General features: G+C 47.5%; 1 protein-coding gene across 1 annotated transcript in view; it reads right to left on the bottom strand.

Moving 5' to 3' along the window:
- Nucleotides 1-1,591: 1,591 nt before the first annotated feature.
- The window catches only part of LOC138521324 (mucin-13-like), a 757,642-nt gene continuing 732,534 nt past the window's right edge, over nt 1,592-26,699 (bottom strand). The window contains exon 12 of the mRNA XM_069634079.1: nt 1,592-12,893. Within this exon, the coding sequence (XP_069490180.1) occupies nt 12,771-12,893 (123 nt within the window). The 3' untranslated portion in view covers nt 1,592-12,770. The remainder of the gene's footprint in view (nt 12,894-26,699) is intronic.

Raw genomic sequence — 26,699 nt, 5'->3', positions numbered from 1 at the left:
TCGTACTCAAACTAGGATAAGGACAATTTAAAATTCCTCAATCTTTGGTGGTTTGAGAGTTGCAAACTTTCAAATCTTTTTGGCGATTGGCAGAACATATTTGGGTTTTAGCTGTCAATGGATCAGCATTACAGGGTATGCCACCTCAACCACAGGGCCCTAAAAGTATGCCCCCTTGTCCTGTCTGGGACGGACATTCGCACACAGAGCAGAGGGCATGTTTACTGTCCATACCTCACACCTGTAAAGTAATGTTTCTGTTTCCAGCATGAAAATGCAAGGACAGTTTAATTGCATATGAGAGAAAAATTATGTTTGAATTTGGGGCTGTCCTTGGAGTTTCGCTGTCTAATTCCACAAGGTACTATCGTCCAACGGATGTGATGCCTACTATCAGTACCCGCAATTTAGAGGTCAAGGTCATGCCTTGTGGGTATTGCACATTGCACGGATGCCCTATGTGCACTATTGTCCACACAGTAATGACAGGGCATGGTGAGTAATGCACACTCTAAATACACTGCTATCCGCAGTCACCCACCGGGCATGGTCATAACCAATGATCTCTTGGTAGCGCTTTTTGGAAACAGCTGGTTCCGTCACTGAACAGAGGGGCACTGAAGTTGGGTATGTTCAATAGCCATATACCAGGTGCTGTTTCTTGATGGCAGGGCTGCATCTGGTTCCCCGCAAGCACTGCACGTAGATGCACCACAGGCAGGGTGCTGTAGACCATGACCATGGCCATACCTTGTGGACAGTGCAGATGTGCGCTGTTTGCCTGATGCACGCCCGCTTGCTGTTCCTCGGGCATGCATACTAACTGCAGGTAACGGTTGCAGACCATGCCCTGCTGGCCTAGAGATGATATGATATGATAGATTATTTATTATGTGATTAATACCCAGAGGTTTCTAAGCGTGGACCCGCAGATCAAACCTGTGTTGCTGCGTGTCGTCTTGCCTGCAAGGCGAGCCGTTGTCCCTGAACTATCCTCCTAATACTGTCCCTTTGCATTCCCAGAAGGCATCCCAAGGGCATAGTGACCAGCCTTACCACATTTCAATGTTCTTTAGGCAGGGGTGTTGCTAGGTCTGGAAGAGATCCGGGGCTACGCTAATGTCGGGACTCAGGGCTAGCTAGCCTTTTGGTTGGAGCCCCTGAGATTCTATCCGGGGCTACAACCAAAAGAGCCCCACGTTTCTAGCCCCTTCAGCTCCCCTAGCAACACTTCTGTTTTTAGGTTTTGAACAATAGCATATCATAGTGTTCTCATTGAATAGACGTTGTTCTCTATCTAGCTATCCGTCTATCTATGCCCCAGCTTGGTGTGTGCACTGTTAATTTCCCCACTGTGGTATTGTACATACTCGTTCATTGGTAACAATCCCCCTTTTCGGCTCCTGGAGTGCATGGCCTACAATCCATGCAAATGTCTACAATCATGACAGTATGCACACATTCACATGCACAGCAAGCTGAGGCCCAAGGCTTCGATAACTTTCTTCCTGTACTTCATCCTGTTGGATAATGTGAGGCAATGGAGACCAAGGCAGATCCCAAGAAAGAGTTCATGCCCACACAAGATCAGTTCTTTAAAAACAAAAGTTTAATGCAGAATGGAAAATACATCAGTAGGCAACTGCCTCAAACAGGTCTATGCAGAACAACATAACGGAAACCTTTCAATCAGTATTGGCATAGTTGACCTAATGCCAACTTGACCTACTCCGATTTGACCGCATTTTTTTGGTCGAATTTGGTAGGTCAACTGGTATATTTTAATGAAAAAATAGTTGTGAGGTGGGTAAGGGAATAGGTTGAGGTGGGGCGAAGTAAGGGAGGGAGACAGTGGGGGGGTCTCCCCCCGCATTAGGTCAAAAATAATTAGACCAAAAAAATTAGGTGAAATCGGCAGTAGGTCAGGTTTTTTAGGTCAAACAACCCATATCCTTCAATCATCCTATAATGGAGGATTCAGATGAATCTATGACCACCAAATAAAGTTGAACTAAAAGCTTTGACTCTGTTACAACCACTGGGAATTCCTCATGCCAGTTTTTTCATTCCATGGTCTTTTAAACGGTCTGTGCCTCTACAGAATGTGTAGTTGGTATTTTATTGGTGGTAGCAGACACATATGTGTTTCGAACAAAATCCCCTTACAAAGGAGAAACCGTGGAGACAGCAGGCCCACCACAGGGCGCCTTAAACTGCAAGGAAGTGATGGGGGCATGAGGGAACAAAAACCCAGGGAGAGCTTTTGTGTACAATTCATAATAACAATACAAGATTAACCCGGAACCAGCCCAGGGGTGAAGCAAGGAGCGGTGGGGCCTTCCAGAACCAGCCCAGGGGAGGGAACGGGCACCTAGGAGATAGCCAACCATGTGCAAAGCTACCCAGAGGACTTCCCATTGGTTCTGGTTACTTCTGAGAAGCTCCCCTTCCATTACCTTCTGGCGGGTTCAGAGGAATTTTGCGTAAATTACAAATATACAGGTAGCCACGCCAGCCAGGTGGAGAGCAATACAGCAGGCAGAATGGATCTAGTGGACTCCAGTGACTCGAGGATGGGCTGAGGCGGCAGGGCAAGAAGTGCTGTGTATATATTGCATAAAAAAACACCCGGAAGCACAGATTTTATAATAAAGCACGCCTTGAACATGTATTCAAACAATATGCAGCCACGTGAATATTACACAAGCACGCGTCATCAAATCAATCTATTGCACACAGAAGTCAGCTAGTGATTGGGAATTTGGAGTATAAATGGACAGGGACTGATTGACAGGTGGGCGGCTGCCCTTACGCCCGCTTTAGTGCTATTACCTGTGTGTGCGTGCGAGCGAGCAATGCAACCGATTCACAAAAGGAGATGGAAACGCCAAGTATTAAAAATGCCTCGAACATTTGCGAATGTGCCCCTTCAGTTGCCTAGGAGAATGAAATTAATATTACTTTTGTGTAAATTGCAAATATAAATTGGATGTAAGTGCTGCTTCCATTGGCAGCACAGGGTCTAGCAACCATATGGCACAGACTGGAGCAGCAGCAGCACCCGGGACCTTGTTATGAGTTTAGAGGTACCTGGAAAAATAGGAGGTCACGAAAATACCTCCTGTTATACCCAGAGGCGTGGCCAGGATTGTCTAAAAAGTTGGGCCTGAAGCTAATGTAGTTAGGCCCATCACAGTGACATTAACATCTGCAAATGCCCACACAGTGCTGTTGAGTGGGCATTCATAAATTTTCGGGTGGGTCTTGCCCGAGCAGGCCCTACCCTGTCGACGCCTCTGGTTATACCAGTCCTCCTGGTTATGAGTAACAATAGCATATCAGTCTAATACCTGCAGTACATATTGCTTCAAAAAAATGAAGGACATGTCAATTGGGATTTCCTCTGGGGATATTCGCCAATGAAATCCTCTGCGACCTCAGAAGAATGGGGACTGAACACAACTCATAATCATGTGGAGATTCAACTAGTTACCACCGGCGGTAACTGCAGTTCCACTTACCAGAAGTCGCACTGTTAGTACCTCCAAACTTGTAGTGACGCCCTAAGTGTTAAAAGCCCAAACCTGGAACCTAAGATGAAACCTACATTTATTGAAGTGTATTAACGCACTCGCAAAGTGACACCGTTTTGGTAGCTTTGTTTGCAACCATCATTCGGAAGCAGCGAATCGGGCTCAAGTAAGTAAGAACAGCCATTTTGAAATGTCGAAATTTGATGATGCTCTGTCCCACGGTATAAGATTATTAAAGGTAAATGTGCCCATGCTTTCAGTAAATGCTCATTATCATTGGTAATATTCATGGCTTTGGCTGTTATACATTTTACAGGACATTTCATTATTGCAAAACAATACAGTTTCATTATGAATAATACATTTGCAAGAGATTTTATAAAATAATCTTAGTAGGTGCAACACTTCTGTTTAATTTACATATTTTTACAGTTTAGCAACTGAGACTAACCTTTCTCCCTGTAGGAATAAAATGAAATCATGTTTTTCTTTCTTTTTTTTCTAACTATTGTTATGATATTTTATGCATGGTACATTTTTATCTTTTATTCAAAGTTTTTTTTACTCATTTGTATCTTTTATATTTAAAACCGTGCATTTTGAAATCCCTATAAATTCCCATTATCCTCTGCATTTTTGTAACTAATCCATAATGACACATTCTCACATGTGACACATATATTTTGAGCCAATAATGGCATTGGGTAAGCGCTGTAGCATGTGGTACAAACCTTCCGTTCTTAGGTATTGACCCCAGCGAAGCAAGGGCATTGTTGAAGGGTGAGTACAAGGCAAGGTTGGGAGGGAGCTCAGGGACAACATGGTTGTCTTGGAAGCAAGACACTGCAGAGCAACACAGGTTCGAATCCCAGTCCTGTGCTTAGAGACTGGTCTTCGGTATTAGGCGCATAATAAAAGTTTTACTAATTAATCGACATTAGCACCCTTATTTGGGGAACAAATATGTCAGTGCTAATGATGGTTGGGGATAATGAAATACATAGCCGGATGCATGTAAAGCAAATGACACCAGCACAGAGGAACTGGCAAATGTCCGGGATGGGGGGGCGAGTGAGTAGAAGGAGGAGGCTGCAGAACAGGAAGGCCACATGTGAAGTGGAACATGCTAAGAAGGAGGTCAGAAAGATCTAAGGTGAAAGGGGGCGTGAAAGAAATGAAGTGGAGGGTCACTGCATGCAGGAAGGAAGAGTTGTGCCTGCTTTTTCCATGCCATGATTAGTTGGCGTGGAATGAACATTCTCACCAGAATGCTAATTTTAACAAGCATTGGTAATGCCAACAGTTAGTAGGGCTTTTGTGCACGCATGGGAAAGGCACTTCCCAGGCACAGCAATAGTGGTGTTAACTGGCCATTAATGGTAGCTGGTGTGAATACCCGGGCATCTAAGAGCAGTGCCTGGCAAATGCCTAATACTTATATGCAAGCCAAAACTGTTGGCTTTGCCAATGCTTGTTTTTAAAAGGACTTCAGTGAAGGACACACAGAGTGCTTATAAATCGAGTGGCTAAAGGGAGACCTGGTTAAGACCTTTTCTTTATTACACCAGTACCGGCATTACAACTTCAATTAAGCCATTAACTGGCAGAAGACTGCTTTGAAAAAACACTGGCAGGCGCTTCAAGCACAAAGTTTGACGCTAAGGCTTTATTAAAACAAGCTTAGAGAGTTCCCAGGAGGAGGTGTTTTGGGCGGGGAAGGGCAGGACTGGGTGGGAATATCCATAGGGATTAGCATGGCAGTTGGCAGTCAATGGGTGGGCAAATACCCAAGCCACACCTACAAGCTGTGCGTCCCTCCTCATATTCAATCTCTCCCTATCTGTGCCCTAATGCAATAGTTTAGGCTTATAGATCTCGCAAGTGACACCTAATAGAGCGTTAGAGGCTGAAGTGAGGGGGTTTGGAAGGATTGTCGTATGCAAATGGTGGCCTGGCTTGAAAGAAAGCCACTGCTACTTTGCACAGTTGCTGCCCTTACATTAAATATGTCATAGCGTATTGCACTTCACTTCGCATGGTAATTATGGTGATTTGTATTCTTTTATACATTTTTTTACTTATCTCTTAAGTTATCCTTTTTATACTTTATGTAATTCTATAATTTGCAACTAAACGTTTTCTACTTGATCTCTGTGCTTTAAGGACTGTGTTAAATATGAAAAAAACTTGATTTGAATTGCTGTCGATTGTCGATAGCAGGTACCCAAGTTGATTTAGTTACTTTTATATAGTTTGTTTATAAGTCTTCTTTGAATGGTACTGTAATGTTTAAAGAGCGTTTCCTAACTTTCTGATTTTGATGATAAAACAAGTTCTGATAGTGCATGCTTGAACCTTGTGACGTATCTTTGAATGTGCTGATGATGTCACAATGCACCAGAGAAGTACATGACATGCTATCTACAATAGATACATCTTAACTGTCTTAATCACCGCTATACGATTAAGTAATACATGTATTTATGTATTTATTGGGCATTTGTATGGCGCCTATACACAAGTGTTTCCATGTGCCACAAACAAAAAATGCGTGGGGAGGGGGGATACATAGGAAAAAGAAAACAATAATGACGCCTATATTGGCCTTGTGACAATCCTTCCGTTCAAGCGCAAAGACAAAGGTGATAAGTGCAGGGGAGGGAGCAGTAGGAGGCAGGATGTGAGGGGGTGAAGGGCAGAGTGGGGAGTTCAAGGGGGTGAGCAAGTGCTAAGGGGGTCAACGAGGGCAAGTGCCAGGGTAAAATGGGAATGGTAGATAGGTGTGAATGGACAGGATGGAACATATTCGGGCTAGTCCGGGGAAGGGTGCCCGAGGGCACGTGCTGGTAGGGGTGGTCTGGCCCCTGTATGACTCAGAAGGAACCAGGCACCAGTCACCAGTCACAGTAGTAGAGGGACATTAGCACAGGAGGTGGAGAGGGAAGGAAGAGGAGTAAAGGAACGTTTTATGAAGTTTCCAGAACTTAAGAAGATCCGGCTCAAGTCTGAGGGGGGGTAGAGTGGCCATTCCTGAGGGAGAAACCTGCTGAGGAAAGGGATCTACCTTCCACTCTCTGCTTGGAGAAACGTCTGACCAGCAGAGAGTTGGAGGTAGAGGACCGAAGAACTCTAGCAGGGAGTTATTTAGGGAGAGAAAGCTGGATGTAGAGCCATCCCAGGCCCCAGACAGCCTTGTGGATAATCCAATGGGTCTTTACTTTGATCCTTGCGGTCACCAGGAGCCAGTGGAGCGATGCCTATGACGTTTATTTCATTTAGAAGATTGATTAACCTTCCACTGTGTATGTCTACATGTGACTGCTATACAGAGTTCAATTTGACTGCTCTTGTTTTATAAGTGAGCTTCTGATTATGAAGGAGCAGCTGGGCTCCAGTCAGGGATGAAGCATGAATGGTCACCTTCTTCAGCCTGTCGAGTGTGGCTGGGAAGTATTTTCAGAATAGTCTGTAGCTTTATCAGTGCTTTGTCAAACTCTAGGGGCAGCATTCAATGGGGACAGTGTGGCTCACCAGTGGGAGAATCTGCAGGATGATGTCTTGAATCTTGGAATACTTGTGATTCTGAGTGCTTCATGGAGTAACACCTCGGCCCGGGTCACATTTGGTCTTGTTGATGTCTAGGGCTGTTGCTAGGTCTGGAAAATATCCGGGGCTACGCTAATATTGGGACTGTTGGGACTCGGGGCTAGCTAGCCTTTTGGTTGTATCCCCTGAACTTCTATCCAGGGCTACAACCAAAAGACCTGGGGCTATAGCCACTTCACCCCCTCTGTAGCAACGTCTCTGTTGATGTCTATAATGAATGTATGAAGACCTGAAATGGACTAAGACAGGGATGCATTCTTGCTCTCTTACATTTATGTTGTACTTTGCTGATCCCCCCTCTGTCACTGAGAACACCAAGTCATTTGCAGGTTGAACCCTGCTGCTTAATATACGTAAGCAATATAGTATGGTAGGATCCTAGCCCGGAAGGACGCCTGAGAAAACGTAAGACTTTAGAACCATATTGCACTGCAAATAGAATCGAGGTACACACAGAGAAGCGAAGATGAGAATTATGCTTTTTAGGAGGCAAAGAATTTGCCTTGCGTGGTGGTGGAGCACCACAAAAAAAGAGGTTTGACCAAGGGGCAAATAAATTAGGTGCTTGGTTTTCCCCACTGTTGCAGTGGAAGTGGCATATTTCTAAATCTATTTTTAAAACCCAAGGCATCAAGAAGACATTTACCCAGTTAATACAAAATATGACATAATGTCCATCAAAGTCTGTGTAGGGTGTCTTAAGGCAAAAATCATTCCATTGAGGTGATATGCCCTGAGGTGGCGGGTCGACCCTGTAGGTAACGGCCCACCGCCCAAGTTAAGGGCCCAAGCATAGCGAGGGTCTCTTAACAAGGGTGGCAGTGCCGTTAACGCAAGCCACCGAGGGGCATAATGCCATTAGCACCCGTGTAGTTACCTACACGGGTGCTAGTGGTATCTTTATTTTTTTTAAATAAACGTACCTTTCTTGCGCTGCTAGACGCCACAGCAGTACTGCTGACAGGAAGTCTGTTTTCCATGTCGATGACTGTGATGTCATCGACATGAAAACAGACTTCCTGAGAGAAGCACTGCTGTGGCGTGGGGCAGCACTAGAAAGGTACGTTTAGTTTGTATTTATTTTTTTAACAAAATAACATCACCAATAGCACCCGTGTAGGAAACTACACGGGTGCTAACTGGTGAAGGGGGAGTGGTGAAGGGAAGGGCCGGGGCGCTACCCACCAAGGCTACTCGGAACGCGTTCTTGTAGTATAGAACACTTGAGCATCCTGATGGACAGCACCCCTTCCCAGGGTGCTAATGTTACTATGTTCACCTGTTGTGTTTGGGGAGGTCAATCATAAATTGTGAGGTTTAGTGATGGCATTTGGCTTCCACCCTGATGGCTCTACCCTCCATGGCTGCATAAAGAGCTGAGATATATTTAATTGCTATCAAATTGCCAAAAGCAAAGGCTTGCTGTTGCTGGTTTCTAGATCTGAATGCCATTCAACCAAGGGGTTTTTCAGAGTGCCTGCATGTACAAGCCCAACAAGGCCTCTTTCTAACATTGCGTATCCAATGTCCATTTTACACTTCTTAATGAGGAAAAGGATCTACAGAAAATCAATGTTTACCCAAGCTCATGCAAGTTTGCAGGGTACACACAGTATGTACATTGGGAAAGATCTTTTGATGCATATCCTAACCTGAGGGAGCATGACATGTAATGACATTTTTAATTGGGCCAGAAGCTGTGCTCAGGTTATTGGGGATCATGGCTTAAAATTCTAGCTGGGTCTAGCCGGTACAGTTGGAGTTTAAATATGCATCTCAATAGACTTCTCCTTTTGTACACATGGTCTCTTCCTGATCAACCCTGCATGCACTTTCTTAAGTGATTGGGCCTCATTACGACCCTGGCGGAATGGGTTTAACGGCACCGGTAAAGGTGCCGGCGCCGTTAAACCCATTTCGCCTCATTACGAGGTTCCTTCGCGGGACCCGCTCGAGACGTCTGGTCAGACATCATCAGATGTTAGCATCATCCGCATTCCCATTGAGCCCTATGGGGGCTCGACTGGGAATGGGGGTGGTCCGAGCCCGGGTTCCCTGAATGGGGAAATACTGGGCCCTCCTAGGTGGGAATGGCCCGGTAATTCCCCATTCAGGGAACCCGGACCCAGACCCGAGTTTGGAGGCAGCCATGCCCTTATTAAGGGCATGGCTGCCTCCAAACTCGTAATGAGGCCCATTGTGTCCTTAAGGAGTATATGGGGGTGAGATCAATGAGAAAAGCATTTGTCGTACTAATGTAATGTGAGGGGTTAGATCGCCAGAGTGCAATTCATTGCATTATTAAATCAATACTTCAAGTTAAGTCCTTCAAAATATAGTGTTTTTCAGAAGACCTAGTCACATGGGTACCCACACCTGGCATCTCTATACATGTATCCCACAGAATCTATGCCTGCTGCATTCAGCCGGGGGAAGTATGCATATTTCTGAGCAGGCCTGTGTCAAAACTTCTTTGCCAATGAGTATAGGGGGAATTCAGACATGCTTGCTGAAATGGCAAGATAATATTATGAACATTTTCCTCTGCACAAATGTGTTAATTTTGACAGAGATAAAGAGATTAACAGTATAATAGGCTCCTCCGCCACAAACTGGTCTTGCAGTGCTAGGTGTCTTAAATCACGATAGGTGACCTTCCCAAGGAAAAGCTTTGATTTTCAGTCTGGGACCCAATTAACGTGAAGCTGGTAAGGCTGTTCAGCAGGGTAGGTGCTCTCCACAGAGATCGTTATGCAACCTGCTGTCGCAGGTCTGAATTCTGGTAGGCCCTCGCTCACCCCGTCTCCATTCTGAGGTTGATACATTCAGAACTATTAAAAAAGTTAATGAAAACACCTATGGGCATAGAGTAAGAAGGAATACGGCAAGGGGGAGGCAGTTGGGCACAGGGATTTCGCGTCACATCCTGTCAAGGAAAGCTAAGTGGACTTAAATCTGACCTTAAACATATGCCCACATTCAGGAGTTAATAGAAAGATGTATTTCAAAAGTTGTTTTCACATAGAACATCGATGAGATGAAATCTCATTGCACAAAGAAGCGTGTGTCATAAACCACGTTGTCTGAGCACATCATAACCTCTGATAGAGGGGCAACAAAATCCAGTTTCACTTTTGCCCCACAGTTGAAAGCCACATTTCAGCAAAAGTTGTGACCATAACCGAATCCACCCCTCCAAATTCAGAAAGTGCTATCAAAACAAGAGGTTTTTCAAAATGTGTGTTCATGCCTGTGAATGCATCTTTTGGAAGACATCTTGTTGCCGCTCGTTCTCATCCATTAATTATGCCTTTTTTCCTGGAAGGTGGCCTCGTGGGTTCTGACGTCACTCTCCTAGAGTGGAACGTGCTATTGGCAATAACTGTCGGTATACGTCTTTTAGAGGGTTAGCAATTTGTTTTTTAAATGTGTTGAAAAAAAGGAAAGTAAAATGTAGCTATCCAAAGGAAAATCACGTACAACTGAAGACTGAGGCAAAAATCAGAATAAGTAGGACAAGGCAAGCATTTTGAAACTGATGATAAAAGTGACATTTTTCTATAAGCCATTCATGCTAAAATGACTAACTCTATGTGGAAAATGGGAGTCTACACTCAGATTTATGCTGGGAAATTCCCACATTAATAGTCCCAGAATGGAAAGCACAAAAACCTGGACTGGACTTTAGTGTGAGTGTCAGATAAAACAACGCTTGCGTCCCCCCCGACTCCGCCCTCCATGACAATAGCAAACAAAGGTAATTTCATGTTCACACCCCTCTAAGACGTGCCATCTGTGATTGAAAATTGTATGTATTTATCATCAACTCGTATTACATTTTGATCATCTGTGCATGCATATATTTGTTGAGAAGGCACTCTGTAATTTAAAATAGCGTTTCTAGACAATTAGGTAAAAAAAAATATATATGCTTTCCCAAAAAGAAACAAAGCAACTAGCATTAAACATTTGGGTTGACAATGACACAGTAAATCTATGAATGCTAAACTAGTGTGCCCTTAGCGTTTGATTTCTTCAAAAGTGTGCATTTTTAAAAACACACCATTTTCCATTTCTTTTTAAAATAGTACTCAGTGAAGTTAAAAACCAGCAAACGCTAATGACCAAACTGTCCGCCACGCCCCATGTAGCAATCAAAGTTTTGACTTTAATCTTGGCCGTGGGTCGTTTCACTGCGATGTTGGTCAGAGGACGCACCAACTACCTTGCAATGCTTTTTTACGTAGTGCAGCACAGAGGCTTGCTTGTATGGGTGGGAATGCGGACTAACAGCCTGCTGCCTCTGTTTTTACTCACAGCCGCCATTATTCCTGGGAGTTGCGCCTAAGAATGAGAGACACTACGATGAAAATATTGTGTTTCTGTGATATATGTACTGGCTTGCAAATGTCTGTCTTGGGTTGATTAAGATATGTATAAAGTAGCACTGCTCTCTTATAGAAAGACAATTTCCTGGAGAAAAAGGTTTGCATTTGAGTTAATTTGCATACCCACAATGCCTTGCTGTTGTGGCTCAGAACTGGAGGTGAACTTCCAGCGATGGCTACTAGGTGGCGTTGTGGAATGTGTGACTTGGCTCAAATGGATTTCCCTATATATATATATGAATACACACACACGTAGGGCTGATTTACTAAGCTAAGTAACTCAAGTAAGACTGCATTTGCTAAACTCAAAACAAATAGTGTAAGTAGAATGTAAGCCATTTTTGGTGTAAGTCTTACTTACTCTAATATTTTTGCTTAGCAAATCAGCCCCACATATACCTAGCCATTGGGCTAATTCACTAAGCTCCCAAAAATAGTGTAAATAAAACTAAATGTACTAATCTAAAAAAAAAAAAAAAAAGAAAAGAAACATAGGGGAGGTAATACAAACCACTAAATGAATTACTAAATGAATTACGTTCTTACTCAAGCTGCTTATTTAGCTTAGTAAATCAGCCCCATAATATATGTATATGTATAGCTATTGCCTCCATGAGAATGATTACTGGTAAGCACCCAACCCCAAAATATAGGTCACAGACACTACTTGTGGGCCCTTTCTTGCCAAGCCTTTCACAACCAGCCATGCCATAAGTGTTCAGTGTTTGCATTGCCAGCTCTCCCCTGTTCGTGGAGAGGTTAATTTTATATACAAGCCACCTGGACTAGACAATGTGCAGAAAACAAACCATGTCAAGCGTTGGAGTTTGCCCGAGCAGGTTGGAAAAAGCAAGGGTGGTACATGATCGGTAAAACAGCATAAATAATTGTCACATCTTGGCTCGCGGCACCGCTTGGTAGAAAGTTAAGCAAGAAGGGCTTTGGCTGCTGCCCATTGAAATCCTGAGCTTACTATTTCAGGGTGGACAACAGAGGTCAATCTAGCAATAAGAAAAATAATGCAGAACTTTCAGCAACATTTTTGTTCTGTTTGTAAAAAATATATCTATAATCTCTTTGGCTACAAAAGCAAACCCCACTATTCACAAGCAGATGATGGCTGTCTCTGCCCTTCTAGTTGATTCTGATTAAGATTGCACGTGGTCGCTCTATTGCATTGCTTGAATTTGAAAAGCCTCAGCCAAACAAAATCATGGTCGAATGTGCTGTTGAAGTTGCGTTTCTATTGGTCCTCATTCACAAAATAGGGGTTTGTTTGGCCTTGGCAGAGATACGAATATCGGGAGGAGTTTGCGTTGGTGAAAGTCTTCAGATCGCCTTCCGTTCTTGAAACCTCAGGGTTGATCTATGTGCAAAATAAAAGAAACAGTTTGGCTTTTAGCTGCAGAAGTTATACAGCGAAAATAAAAAATAATACAAGTGTGAAAGAAGACAAAGGACATTTGTACAGAGGTGTACAAATAACAGTCAGGGACATCATTTCACCAAAATGCCAAGGGTAGCGGAAATGACACAGAGGAAGTGATGTCATTTGACCCCACCCACAAGTGTCATCAGAGGAAGTGATGGCAGACAACCTTTCAGCCCTTGACAAAACAAGAAGTGGCATCATATACTATTGTTCCTCAGTACACTAAGAAAAATAGGGTTATGATGTCACTGTAATATGATATACATTTCATAAAAGAATGGATCACCATATGTAGCATTATTATTAGTGTGTATAGGCCCCGATTACCAAATGACTGTGAATGTAAGCAGACATCCAACACAGGGCTCATTACGACTTTGGAGGTAGCCATGGTGCTATTAGCGCCATGGCTGCCTCCAAACTTGGGTCTGGGTTCCTTCAATGAGGAATTACCAGGCCATTCCAACCTTGGAGGACCGGGTAATTCCTCATTGGAGGAACCCATCCCCATTCCCATTTGAGCCCCCATAGGGTTCAATGGGAATGGGGAGGGAGCTAATAATGGGCCTGTTAATAACGGGCCCGTTATTAGCTCCCTGGTCTCCTAGCGGGACCCGCAAAGGACGTCTGATCTGACCATTACCGGCGCCATTAAACCCATTCCACCCACCTCGTAATGAGGCCCAATAACTTGGACTATTGTACATCACTCGGGCTAAACTGTAAAGAGACAGAGAATCTCGGGGAGGCCTACACCCATAAGCACAGACATCCAGTGCCTGCAAAGTGAATGGTCACAGACTGGAAACGGCAACTGATCAACACAAGTCCAACCAGAAAAACGATGGTCTGGAGGGTTGCGCTTAGCTGTGCCAGTGGTTATGAATGATTTGAAACCTTCCAGCCTTCGCCTTTCTGTTTTGCTTATCTGGTAAGTAACGCACCGTTTTTCTTTTGTTAGATGGGAAATAGAGGGGAAAGAAGAGTTGCAGGTCACAGTAATTGCAGTTTTTTTTAATTTTAAAATGTAAACAGCAGCAGCAGGCCCATGATATCACCCCTAGAAAAGGCTGGTTTTATTATTTCCTTTGGTCTTTTATATCTTGCTTAATGCAAGCCTCCTCCAGCTTCCAAGCACAGGAAATAAACCCACTTTGGACTGCATCCTCTTGTTCCCAAAGCAAGTGTGTTACTCCAGAACTATCCTTTGAAATCTATATATATATTTCAATATATATATATTTCTTGAGGAAGCAATGGTTTACTTCAAACACGGAGGGCAACTTCATGTAAATTAATTATCTCACCTTGTGTCTATCTACAGTGTGCCTGTGATGCAGGTCTGGCATATCTGGGCGAGGTCACACGGTGCCCAGGCAGGATTGGAGGCAGAAGCCACTGGGGCACAACCCTCTCACCACAGGCCCAGTGGCTCACTGGATGTACAAAGCAGACAAGGAGAAACACTGATGAGATTTGCATTCATGCTGTGCTGTCACTGAGTACTGCAGGATGCTCTTACCCATTTTCCAACTAGCTAGACCTAGCCCACATATGTACTGGGTATGAGCGGCACAGGCAGCCCTGCCTCTGAACCCAACCGTTCAGGCATTCTTCACTAATGGACTGACAACCTGTTACTGATGACGGCTTCCTGGTTTTTCCTACATCCCTGTTATTTCGTCAGCTAACACCAGGTGAAACAAAGCTGTGGCACGTGTAGCTGTATTTACAACCACCTTTTTTAGGTGCAACACAGACATCTGCTCTTGGCGCTGCCTCTTTGTCCAGTGGCCCAGGGGTGGCAAGGACAGGTCTAAGGGTAGCAGAGGGGGAGCCAGGGTTATCGGCTGCTACCCCTGGATACCTCCAAATGATCTCCCTGAAGCAGTGCCAGGAAATATGCAAATATGTGCCCTCACAATGACCAAGATCTATTTCAGCAAGCATATTGGATTAAAAAAAATACCCATTTTAGCACTTGGCATTGTGAAAGTGCAATTAGCACTAGGGCAAAAGGCAAACTATTTTTTTCTTTCAATGCACTTTTGCACCAGGGAATCTGTTTACCCTATTTGTAGTCCGTTGCTATGGTCCCAAAATGGGTTGGAAAAAATATATCTTTTGCACTAGGATAATGTTTTGCCCTTGTGGTGCTAATTGGCTTTTAGGTACAGAAGTTATACAGGGGCACTAATAAACAATACAACAGCTGTGAATAAAGACAGGGTGATGACATTTGTGCAGAGTTGCACAAAGGGCAGTGTCAGGAAATATGCAAAGATGTGCCCTCACAATGACTAAGATCTATGAGAGTATCCGTATTCGACAAAAATGCCTAGGGTGGCACTTTCCACCATGAATGTGCAATTAGCATTAGGGCAAATATTGCCCCAGTTAAAAAAAAATATTATTTCAATGCACTTTTACACCGAGGCAATGTTTACCCTTTTCGTAGCCCTTTGCCATGGTGCCAACATGTGTTGGAGAAAATATGTCTTTTGCATTAGGGCGGTTTCATGCCCTTGTTCTAATTGCACTTGAATCGGTGCAAAGGTTCTGTAATAGCACCCCTCAGGTGGAACGTTTGCTCCAACATTACGTGGAGGATGCTGTGTTTTATGGCACACTGACAGCGGCACAAGACCAATGTTATTCTTTGATAAACACAGACAACATTAGTTTGCCAAATGTAAGCCATGCAATAACATAGATCTCTCTTTCAGGCCCCGCCCCGGATTCTGAAATCATGGATCGTATCTCTCCAGCTCTGAAATCCCTTCACTGGCTCCCAATGGATGCAAGGATTAAATTCAAAACCCTCTGCATTGCCCACAAGGCTTTCTGGGGCCTGGGTCCAAAATAACTTGAAATATCCCTCCGTAAATACCTCCCTTCTCATGTTCTTTGCTCCTCTACCTCTAACTCCCTCAGGGTCAGTCGCTTGTCTTCGGCTGGGGCCTCCCTTTGGAACAGCCTCCCTGCCACTCTGAAACTTGAGGAGAACCTTCCTCTTGGTTTCTGCCTTCACTCCCCTCTCCCCTGCTGATCTGTTTTCTCTCTCAGCTCCGTGCACCTGGCCATCCTCTGTCCTCCCGGGCTCAAATACCTGCTCACCCTGCCACCATCCTGCACTGCATCCGGGCCACCCATTGCACTGGGGGCTGTATCTGTACCGATACAGTCCCCCTCCCCCTTTCTTTCCTTTCTGCACTTATCAGACATACCCTGTCTGCTGCCTTAAACTCAGCACTTGCCACTTGCTGGCTACACTACCACCATTTATTGACTTTATTATTTACTTTATTTATTTATTATTATTTATCTGTTGCTCCTCTGCTCCACACTTTCCACTTCTCCCCCCTTCCATGCACTTTTCCCCTTCCCTGTCCCATGCACTTGCGCGTTCTCAATGTCACTGGGTCTAGTAAGATCGTTGTTTTGTTCTCCCCTTACCTCGTCGCACTCTGAAACACTTGTGTACGAGCGCAATATAAATATAATATCATATCATACTCCCCCCCCCAAATTTCTTTTTATTGGTTTTCTACAAGAAAACAGGCATTACTACATTATATTACATGCACCGAAAACAGAGCTCAGTTGCTTGTTATTACAAAAGACAATAAGCATGAACAAAAACAAGACTGCAAAGTCTCAGTGGGGATGACGGGGGGAGGAGGAGGGAGGGGAGATGATGGGTTGTATATCAGGAGTCAGAACCAGCGAACGCTTTTTGGACTGAAGGAGTACATCGGGAGCGGGATGGACCTGCATGGTACCGAGTCTTCATTAGTTTGTATGTGCTCCAGCTAGCGTGAGAGTTGGGGGCGAGGGGGAGGGCAGAGGTAGTTCCGGGCCGTTATGTATTTACCACTGGCTTCCCTTCTCTGAGGTTTGTGTCCTGTACTTCCGGCCTTCTCTTTAACCATATTTGTCCATCCATCGGAGGGATGGAAGCTGTCGGGCCAGGCCTGGGTATTTCTGTGTGTAGTCCAGGAATGGGGCCCAGGTTTGGTAAAATGTATCTATGTTCCCAAACCGGAGGACTGTTATTTTCTTGGCTGTTATTATGTCCCAACACTTTATCCACCACATCTGTACTGCCGGACCCTCTGGGTTCTTCCAGAGCCTGGCTATTGAGATTTTAGCTGCCGTCAGTAGGTGGGCGCATAGTTCTGCTCTGTGGCCCGATAGAAAGAATTGGCCCTCGCTGCTTGCTCCCAGAAGGACGATACCAGGATCCCATGGGATTGTGAGGCCCGTGATCATGTTGACTTGGTCTAACACTGCTTTCCAGAATTCGGTAGCCTTGGGGCATGTCCATAATAGGTGGTACAGTGTACCTTTGTCCAGGCACCCTCTCTAGCACACCAGGGGAATCGTGGGGTTGCATTTATTGAGCAGAGTTCGATACCACCTATAGCATACTTTCAATGCCCCCTCCTTGTTAGTTACGCATTTGGAACTTCTGTGCGCTCTGGTCCAGATCTGGTCCCATTCCTCCGGTTAAATGGGCCTCCCTATGTCTTTCTCCCATCTGAGCATGTATGGGTCTTTGCAGGTTGGGTCAGTTCTGTCAAGGATATTGTAGAGGGTTGATCTTCTACCCTTAGGGGGTATCGCTGTGAGGGTTCGCTCCAGGGCTGTCAGGTCTCCTCTTCCGAGGTTTTTAATGAGACTGCCTGAGAGCCAGTGTCTAAGCTGTGAATATCCAAACCTCTCTGCTTCAGGAACTTTGAATTTCGCCTTGCAGGCTTTGAAGTCCAGAGGATTTCCCTCTTCAAAGAAGTCTTGCACCTTCTCTAGTCCTCCTTCGTTCCATTTCTGAAAATTATTGGGGTTAGTGCCCGGAGAGAATTCCAGGTTCATCCAGATCGGTGTGAGTGGGCCCATTATGTTTCGGCTATTCCACTGTCGCGCCGCTTTCCTCCAGTTTGTCACCGTTTTCGGTCGCTGATAGGGGCTGCGTGCCAGCTCGGTCACTGGGTCTTTTCATATGTGGCAGTGAGACTATCGGGAGTGGGCTCCAGGCCTCCTCCAGCTCCAGCCAATGGGGTTTTGGGATAGCGGTGGACCAGGCAAAGGCCTGCAAGAGCTGCGCTGCCAGGATATATCTCTCAACGTCTGGTACACCTAGGCCTCCCACCGCCCGTCCTCGGAGCATAATCTTCCTAGGAATTCGTGGCGGTTTTCCTTCCCATATATATTTCATGATGCTCCTATGCAACTTCTGCACCACTTGTTTTGGAATGGTGGTGGGCAAGGCTGAGCAGTGATATAGCAATCTGGGAATTAAGTTCATCTTTAGAGCCGTGATTCTCCCAAACCAGGAGATTTCCTGTTTTTGCCAGTGAATTTGGTCGCTTTTGAGTTCTTTGAGGAGTGGCGGTAAGTTTGCTTTATATATTTTATTGTGTGTGACTGGTAGCTGGACCCCTAAATAGGGCAATTGCCTTTTCGCCCAGGGAATTAGGTAGTCCTTTTCCAGCGCTATTGTCAGCGTTCGAGGGAGGTTGATACTCAATGCTGTGGATTTGGAGAGATTGACCTAGAATCATGATGCCTCCCCGAATTCCTTCAGTTCCGTCCACAGAGCTTTCATGGACTCCTTGGGTTGGGCCCGTGTTAAGAACACGTTGTCGGCGTATAGGGCTGCTTTATAGACTTGGCCTTTGATTTCCAGGCCTTGGATTGCTGTGTTGTGGCGAGTTCTATTCGCGAATGGCTCCACGGAGAGGGCGTAGATGAGGGGGGAAAGGGGACATCCCTGCCTTGTCCCTCTTGTTATTCTAATTATGTCGGATCTGGTCCCATTCATTCTGAGTCTGGTGGAGGGGTGTTGATAATTGGCTAGTGTCCACTTTGTGAAGTTAGGCCCAAATCCACAGTGCCTTAGCGTTTCTTGGATATAGCCCCAGTCTAGCATGTCAAAGGCTTTATGTGCATCGAGAGATAGGACCATCATTTCCAAGCCCTTCTTGTTGGCAGATTCAATGATGTTTATGGTTCTCCTAATATTGTCGTGGGTACTATGGCCAGGGATGAATCCGGTCTGGTCCGGGTGGATAATGACAGGTAGAAGGGGCGCTAGCCTGTTCGCTAGAATTTTCGCAAATATTTTAGCGTCATTGTTCAATAGGGTAATGGGCCTGTAAGAGGCACAGTGGCTTCGGTCCCTGCCGGGCTTCAGTATGAGCACAGTTAGAGACTCCTCCATGGAGGGGGTGGTGGTTCCCGATGATAAGAACGAGTTGAATAGGGCCGCTAGCTGGGGTGCGAGAATATAGGAGAACTTCTTGTAGAATTGGGCCGTGAGCCCGTCTGGTACTGGGGTCGAGTTTTTTAATGATGAGATGACCTCGCTCACCTCTTCCGCAGAGATAGGATCTTCTAGGGCATTTAGTTGAGGGTGCGGGGAGTTCGGCTCGACTCCTGCTAGATATTGAAACTGTGCAGATTTTGTCATTGGGGGCCCTGTTATGATTCCTTTGTGATATGCTGTCATAATTTTCAGCTTCTCTGCGTTAGAGTGGCAAAGGGATCCTTGGCCATCCAAGAGAGATTGGATATAGTTTCTTGACTACAGCTTTTTAAGTTTGTGAACCAGCAGTCGGTTTGCTTTATTACTGTTCACATAGTAAAATTGCTTGGTGTAGGTTAGTGCTCTGGCTGCCTTTTTCCGCTAAGTGCATTTCTAGAGATCTTTTCGCTTTTTGTAGTACGCGGGCCGCTTTCTTGTTGTGGCCTTATTTGAGGATGTGTTCCGCCACTCTGCTACCTCCGCTTCTAGCTTGTCTTGCTGTAACTTGTTCAACTGTCGGAGCCGGGCTGTACAGTTGCCTGCGACACCCCTAATGACTGGCTTCATTGCGTCCCAGATGATAGGTTCCGGCGTGTCCCTGATGGTGTTCTCCTTGAAGTAGTTCTTGAGGGCTTCTGCCATTTTTGTTCTGATGGCTATATCTGTCAGAATGTGGTCTTGTAGCCTCCAGTGTCGGTGGGGCGGGTCGGGTAGACCTGTACCCTTAGCTTCATTGTGACCGGTGCGTGGCCCGATAGGGCTCTATGTCCTATTTGTGTGGTGCCGACGCAGGGGATGAGAGCACTAGAGAGGAGCAGCAGGTCGATCCTTGAGTGCCCCAGGTGGGCCTGAGAGAAGAAAGTGTAATCCTTCACCCCAGCATGGGAGAATCTCCATACGCCTATGGTATCGGTTTCCCTCAGAAATTCTGCCATGGCGAGGGCCTTGCCGAAGTCCTCCTTCGTTGGAGGGAGCGTTTTGTCCAGGTTCGGGTCTGGTGTTAGGTTGAAGTCGCCACCCATTATTAAACGGCCCTCAGTGAAGGTTATGAGGATGGGAAGGAGATTGTGAAGGAATAAGCTTTGAGCAACATTCGGGCAGTATATAGCAGCAAGGGTGATGGGAAGCTCAACCAGGAGGCCTTTGAGTAGTATGTAACGCCCCTCTGGGTCCCTTTTGACAGTGATTTGCATTAGCGGCAGGTCTCAGCTTACAAATATGGCTACCCCTCTTTTCTTTTGACCCGCGGAGGCAAAGTAGCATCTTGGATAGCGTTGAGAGGAGATGCGCTTCCTGTAGGCGGACTATGTCAGATGCCAGCTGAGAGAGTCTGTGTTCCACGGATTTCCTTTTACGGGGGCGTTAAGACCCTGGACATTCCAGGTCGTCATTGACAGTTCGCTATCCAGATGGGCCATTAGTGATTAGGCTGATTGGAGGAATTGTCGTGCCCCTGTTGGATTGCAAATCTTTAGGTCTCCCCCTCCCCAACAGGCTGAGCTTCCGTTGTTGGGGTAGTTTTGCTCTGAGGATCCTCCTCCCTTGAGATGGGTTCCTTACTGCACATCTCCCCTCCCCGCTCTCCCCTTGGCTCCACTTCCCCCCCATCTCTCCAAATGTAGTAAAACGGAAAAGGAACAATAACATGAGCAAGAACAAAAACAGGTATTCCGGACCAGCAAGTACAGGCTTTGGGCCTTAACGTTTTCCCAGTTCTCAAACCGCCAGGTATGACTTTTTACCTGACCCAGCTTCCAAGATATATGACCCCCTGCCTCCTTGCAGACGCATCCATTCATGCAGTGTAGTCTGTTCTGGTGCACTGCGGTCGGCCCTTCACCCATTGTCAGTATTAGGGGCCTTGTTCGGTGAGCATTATCTCTGTCCTCCATCAGTCTTGGCTCTGTTGTGGGCTCCCAGGTTTCCTAGTCTTTCCCCGTCTTTGCTTTCTTTCCGTCGACCACTCCCACGGCTTGCTAGATGGGCCCGTCATGTTGCGCCGCGGGTGAATGGCTGTATCCGGGTGGTCATCTTTCAGGTGCAGTAGTGCTAGGCCTTCCGCACAGTTGCCAATTCTCCTCTGCTTTCCTTCCCATGTAAATGAAAGGCCAAACAGGTGCGTCCAACTGTATCGGATTTGTTGTGATTGAAGGGCTTTTGTGACTGGATTAGCCGTCTTTTGTGAAGGGTGACCAGCGCTAGATCTTGATATAGCTGTATGCGAGAGCCATTGATCGTAAGATCCCCGTGTGTTCTTGCTGCTCTCAAAATGTCTTCTTTCAGACAATATGATGTCATCGCTATTAGGACATCCCTGGGTCTCATCCCCGGTTCATTCTATTTCAGGCCTACCAAATGTATTCTGTCAAATCTGATCGCCTCAGGCTGGGTATCGTTTAGTAAGTTGCTAAAGCCCCTTGATCCTAATGTTAGATCTTCTTGATCTGTTTTCCAGGCCTTCCATCTGGAGTTCCAGGTTATTTGTCACGTTAGCCAGCTGATCTAGTAGAACACTATTTTGGTTGGTTTCCTCCGCCGCCTTCGAAAGTCCGCTTTTAACTCTTTCTCCTATCTCTGCCATTTCTTTGCTGACCTCCTGAAGGGAGGATTTTAGTTCCTCCTTCATTTTGTTCCAGTTGGCTGTGAAATGTGTTTGTCAATCTGGCTTCCATTCCCTTTAGGCAATTCAGGAGTTCTTCTTTGTCTGATGCCATTGTCTTCGGGGGGAGGACTTCTGTTTGAGTGGTCAGGGCCAGTGGGGGGACGACGATTCAGCGTGTGTTCTGTGTTTCTGTCTCCAGCACCTCTCTATTTGACCTTCCTGAGCTCTAGCTGGGGTTCTTGCTGGGCCAGCCTTAGGTTTGGTTCCTGGCATCTGGGTCGCTCTGGCACGAGTCGACTACGGTTGTTCAGGGCTGTTGGACGTACGATGCTGGTGCTACCAACCAACTTGCGGTGAGGCCGTAGTGACCACTGTGGATTGTTGCCAGTCGTGGTTTCTCTACTCTGGTCTGATCTGCCACTCTGGGGGACCCGTTTTGTGAACTGAGCTCATCAGTCTACCCTTAATCCAGGCCTTCTTTCCGCTCTTCCCCGTAAGTGCCCCACCGATGCTGGTAACTATTTCCGGGGCTTCTAGCAGCCCCTACCTGTGTTTTGTGGGCTGTATGCTACTTCACCCGGGTTCTAGCTGGGGTTCTTGCTCTTGCTGGGCCAGCCTTAGGTTTGGTTCCTGGCATCTGGGTCGCTCTGGCACGAGTCGACTACGGTTGTTCAGGGCTGTTGGACGTACGATGCTGGTGCTACCAACCAACTTGCGGTGAGGCCGTAGTGACCACTGTGGATTGTTGCCAGTCGTGGTTTCTCTACTCTGGTCTGATCTGCCACTCTGGGGGACCCGTTTTGTGAACTGAGCTCATCAGTCTACCCTTAATCCAGGCCTTCTTTCCGCTCTTCCCCGTAAGTGCCCCACCGATGCTGGTAACTATTTCCGGGGCTTCTAGCAGCCCCTACCTGTGTTTTGTGGGCTGTATGCTATTTCACCCTGTGGTCAGTAACACGCTCTTCTGGGGTTTTCCCGTGTTCAGTGTAGGGGGCCCGCCTGACGGCATCCTCACTATCTTTGTGGGCCTCTTCTCCTCTCAGGTGTGCCCCTCAGTCTTTTGGCTGGGCTCCACCCACCACCTTCTTTCAACCTGTCCTCACGCCTTCGTGGGTTTACGCCGGACGTGTTGTGGAGTCTCCATCGCCCCACGTACCTCTGGACTTCTTAATGCTGCCCCATGTTCTACAGTGCCTCCCTCGGCCACAGCGCTACGCACCGCTCGCACACAGTGCACACGGCAGGTCGCCGGGCTAGGGGATGCTCACTTCTGCTGCTTAATGGAGTCTCTGCCTCAAAGACCTCCACATGTTATTGTGCCTTGTTGTCCACAGGGGCCTGGCGTTAAGGCCCAGAATCGGTCCGGGATGCCTCACTGAAGTGCCCGCACGGGAGCGCAATGTAGGTGGGAGGGGGGAGCAGCGCCTCTCGTTCGTCCGCTCCGCAGATCTCCCCGCGGTTCACCTCGTTTCAATTTTCTGGCTTGGGCGCTGTGACCTCGCTCACTCCCAAAGATCCTCGGCGCTTTCCAAGAAGTCAGTTCAGGGCTATTAGTCTGATGCACAACATTGCTGGCCTTCAACTCCTAGGTGCCTTGCTGCTATCGAACAGTTGGAAGGGTGCCTGTCTCTAGTGGTGATGTGCGTTGTCTGGAGGCACTTCTGCTTAGTCACGCAGAGAGGGGCCCAAATGGCCGTGCCCCAGGGTTTCCCCCTGTGTTTATTGATGCTTTTGAGCCCTCAAACCCGCTCAGGTGGCTGTTCCAACTATCATATGGTTTGCTGTGGCAGGAGGATGGAACAAGTTACTTACCTGTAACTGTTGTTCTCCAGCATGGGTCTGGCATGGATTCACATGCTCATGAATATTCCCCGTCGTCAGGCCGGGAATCCTCGGTAAAGAAAAAATCAGTATCAGTTTAGTTTCTGATCTGTCTTTCTCAGTAGTAACCAATCACTGGTCTCTGGGTCATAGTGCCCCCAGTCAATGACCGCCCTCTCCCTAAGCCCCGTCTCTGGCAGCCATCTTCAGATTTGGTAGCACGCAAAGTGGCAGTATGACCAAGTGAAGAGCCGGAGAGGGGTAGGAGGGAGGGTTCGCATGTGAATCCATGCCAGACCCATGCTGGAGAACAACAGTTACAGGTAAGTAACTTGTTCCTTCTCCAGCATGGGGTCTGGCATGGATTCACATGCTCATGAATATAAGAATACATAGCAGTACACACCTGCACAACCAACGGGAGGTGGAAAAGGCTCAACATTAAGCATTACATCAAAAACTCCACATTAAGCAATTCTTACCTCCTCACCAGGCTCACCTTAGGCGAACAGGTTGCGCAGCACCGCTTGGCCGACCTTCGACTCTTCCCTGGAATTCCGGTCGACGCAGTAGAATCTCGTGAAGGTGTGTGTCGACCTCCACGTAGCAGCCCTGCAGATGTCCAGCAGGGGCACACCAGACAAGAACGCCATGGTAACAGCGATAGCTCTGGTCGAATGGGCTCTCGGACGGCCAGGCAACAGTCGGTTTGCCAACCGATGTCAGTACGTGATGCAGCCGGAGAGCCATCTGGAAATGGAAGCATTCGAGAGAGCCTTCCCTTGGTTCACAGGTCCAAAGTTCACAAATAGCTGTGATGTCTTCCGAAAACTCTTCGTGCGGTCCACGTAGAACTTCAGCGCTCTAGCCACATCCAGCGAGTGCAGAGTCCTCTCGGCCGGTGACGAAGGCGACGGGAAGAAAACAGGTAACACCAAGGGCTCGTTGAGGTGGAAGTCTGACGGCACCTTGGGCAAAAAAGAGGGGTGCGTCCTCAGCACCTCCCTCGTGTCGTGAAAATTCAAGTATGGAGGCTTGCAGGATAGGGCCTGGATCTCTCCCACTCGCCGTGCGGAGGTGATGGCCACAAGAAACGCAGTCTTCCATGACAGGAACTTCAATGGTGCCAAATGCAGGGGCTCGAATGGCGCCCCCATGAGCCTGGTCAGCACCACGTTGAGTTCCCACGCCGGGGCAGGGGCCTTCACCGGCGGGAACGATCGGAACAGTCCCTTCATAAATTCCTTCACCAGGCGATGGGACCACAAGGACGCCTGTCCTGTGGTTCTGGTGTATTGGGAGATCGCAGCCAGATGTATCTTGATGGAGGCGTGAGCCAGTCCAGCCTTGGCCAGCGACAGTAGGTATGGCAGCACTTGAGGGGCTGTAATCCATAGAGGGTTAATCTTCTGTGCACGGCACCAGACAGAAAACCTCTTCCACTTATGTCCGTAGCACTTGAGTGTTGAGGACGCCCTGGCCTTTGCAAGGACCTCTCTGCAGTCAGCCAGGATATCGTACCCTCCAAACTCTAGTGCTGCAGGAGCCAGGCCTGCAAGTTCAGCGACTCCGGGTCGTGATGAAGTATGGCGCCTCCTTCTCTGGAGAGAAGATCCGCGTCTGTCGGCAGCTTGACTGGTGGGGACGCTGACAAGTCCAGAAGGTCCGGGAACCAATTCTGCCTCGGCCACGCCGGTGCGACGAGGATCATCCTGCACCGGGACCTCTTGAGCTGGTTGATGAGTCGGAGCAGCAACGGCAACGGAGGGAACGCATATAGGAACAGTCCGTCCCAGGGAAACGAGAAAGCATCGCCCATGCTCCTCGGCTGGGGAAACCTGGTGGCGAACCTCTGGCACTTGGAGTTCGTCGCCGTCGCGAACAGATCGATCTGAGGTTTTCCCCATCATCGGAAGAGTCGATCCACTTGATCCTGATGTAGTTTCCACTCGTGGCACGAGCGCAGCTCCCTGCTGAGTGAGTCGGCGTTGGTGTTCTTTATCCCTCCCAGATGAAAGGGCACCAGGAACATCCCTTGGGCGACGGCCCAATGTCACAGATTCTGGGCTTCCTTGGAGAGGGCTGGGGATCTGGTTCCTCCCTGCTTCCGGGTGTAGAACATTGTGGTGGTGTTGTCAGTGAAGGTTCTCACCACCTTGCCCTTGAGGGATGGGAGAAAGGACCTGAGGGCCCAGAACACTGCACGGAGCTCTAGGATGTTGATGTGGAGCCTGGCTTGGCGGTACGTGGAGGAGCCACCGCCAAATCCCTTGGAGGCACCCTGCTTGCCTCCGGTACTCCGAAAGGATGGCCTTCATTGCCGGAGAACGCCTAGGGCCTTAGCTGTCTCTGTGTCGGCCTAGATGGCTTGGAGGGACTCATCCACTGTTTTCCCAAACAGATTGTTCCCGTCGAACGGCATGTCCAAAACCTTGGCTTGTACGTCCTGGCGGAAATCCGTCGCCTTGAGTCACCCTCGTCGTCTAAAGCAAACGCTGTTGCCTAGCTGGCAGAAACCGGTGTCGGCAATGTCCGTTGCCACCGTAATGGTGTGGTCTGACACCACTTTGCCTTCTTGCAAGATCTCCAGGGCCTCGGCCCTCTTGTCATCCGGTAGGAAGTCCAACAGGGGGGCGATCTTGTACCATAACCCCCTGTCGTAGCGGGCCACGATCACAAGGGACTTGGCCACCTTAATCGTTGTTGCTGCCGATGAGATAACTCGTCGTCCCATTGCGTCCAGCTTCTTTCCTTTGCCGTCCGGCGGGGGAAGTTGACGTTGAGGTCGATGCCCCCCCCCGCTTTCTTCTTGGCCGCCGCTGATATGACCGAGTCAGGGGTCGGTCGTGCCCTAAGGCACAAAGGGGCTGCGCCGGGGACCCGGTACTTCTTCTCGTACCAATCCCTCTTGGCAGGCGTCGTAGACGGGTTCTTGAGAAGGGTGAGACCCTCGTCCCAGATGTCTTCTAGTAGAGGCACGGTGATAACTGTCTTCCTCTTGGCCTCGCGCCGT

The sequence above is a fragment of the Ambystoma mexicanum genome, chromosome 13 (genome assembly GCF_040938575.1).
Source record: "Ambystoma mexicanum isolate Mex_15411 chromosome 13, UKY_AmexF1_1, whole genome shotgun sequence".
In the NCBI taxonomy this organism is placed as follows: Eukaryota; Metazoa; Chordata; class Amphibia; order Caudata; family Ambystomatidae; genus Ambystoma; species Ambystoma mexicanum.
Note: the sequence above shows the minus strand (reverse complement) of the source record. Positions and strands in the feature narration are given on the sequence as shown.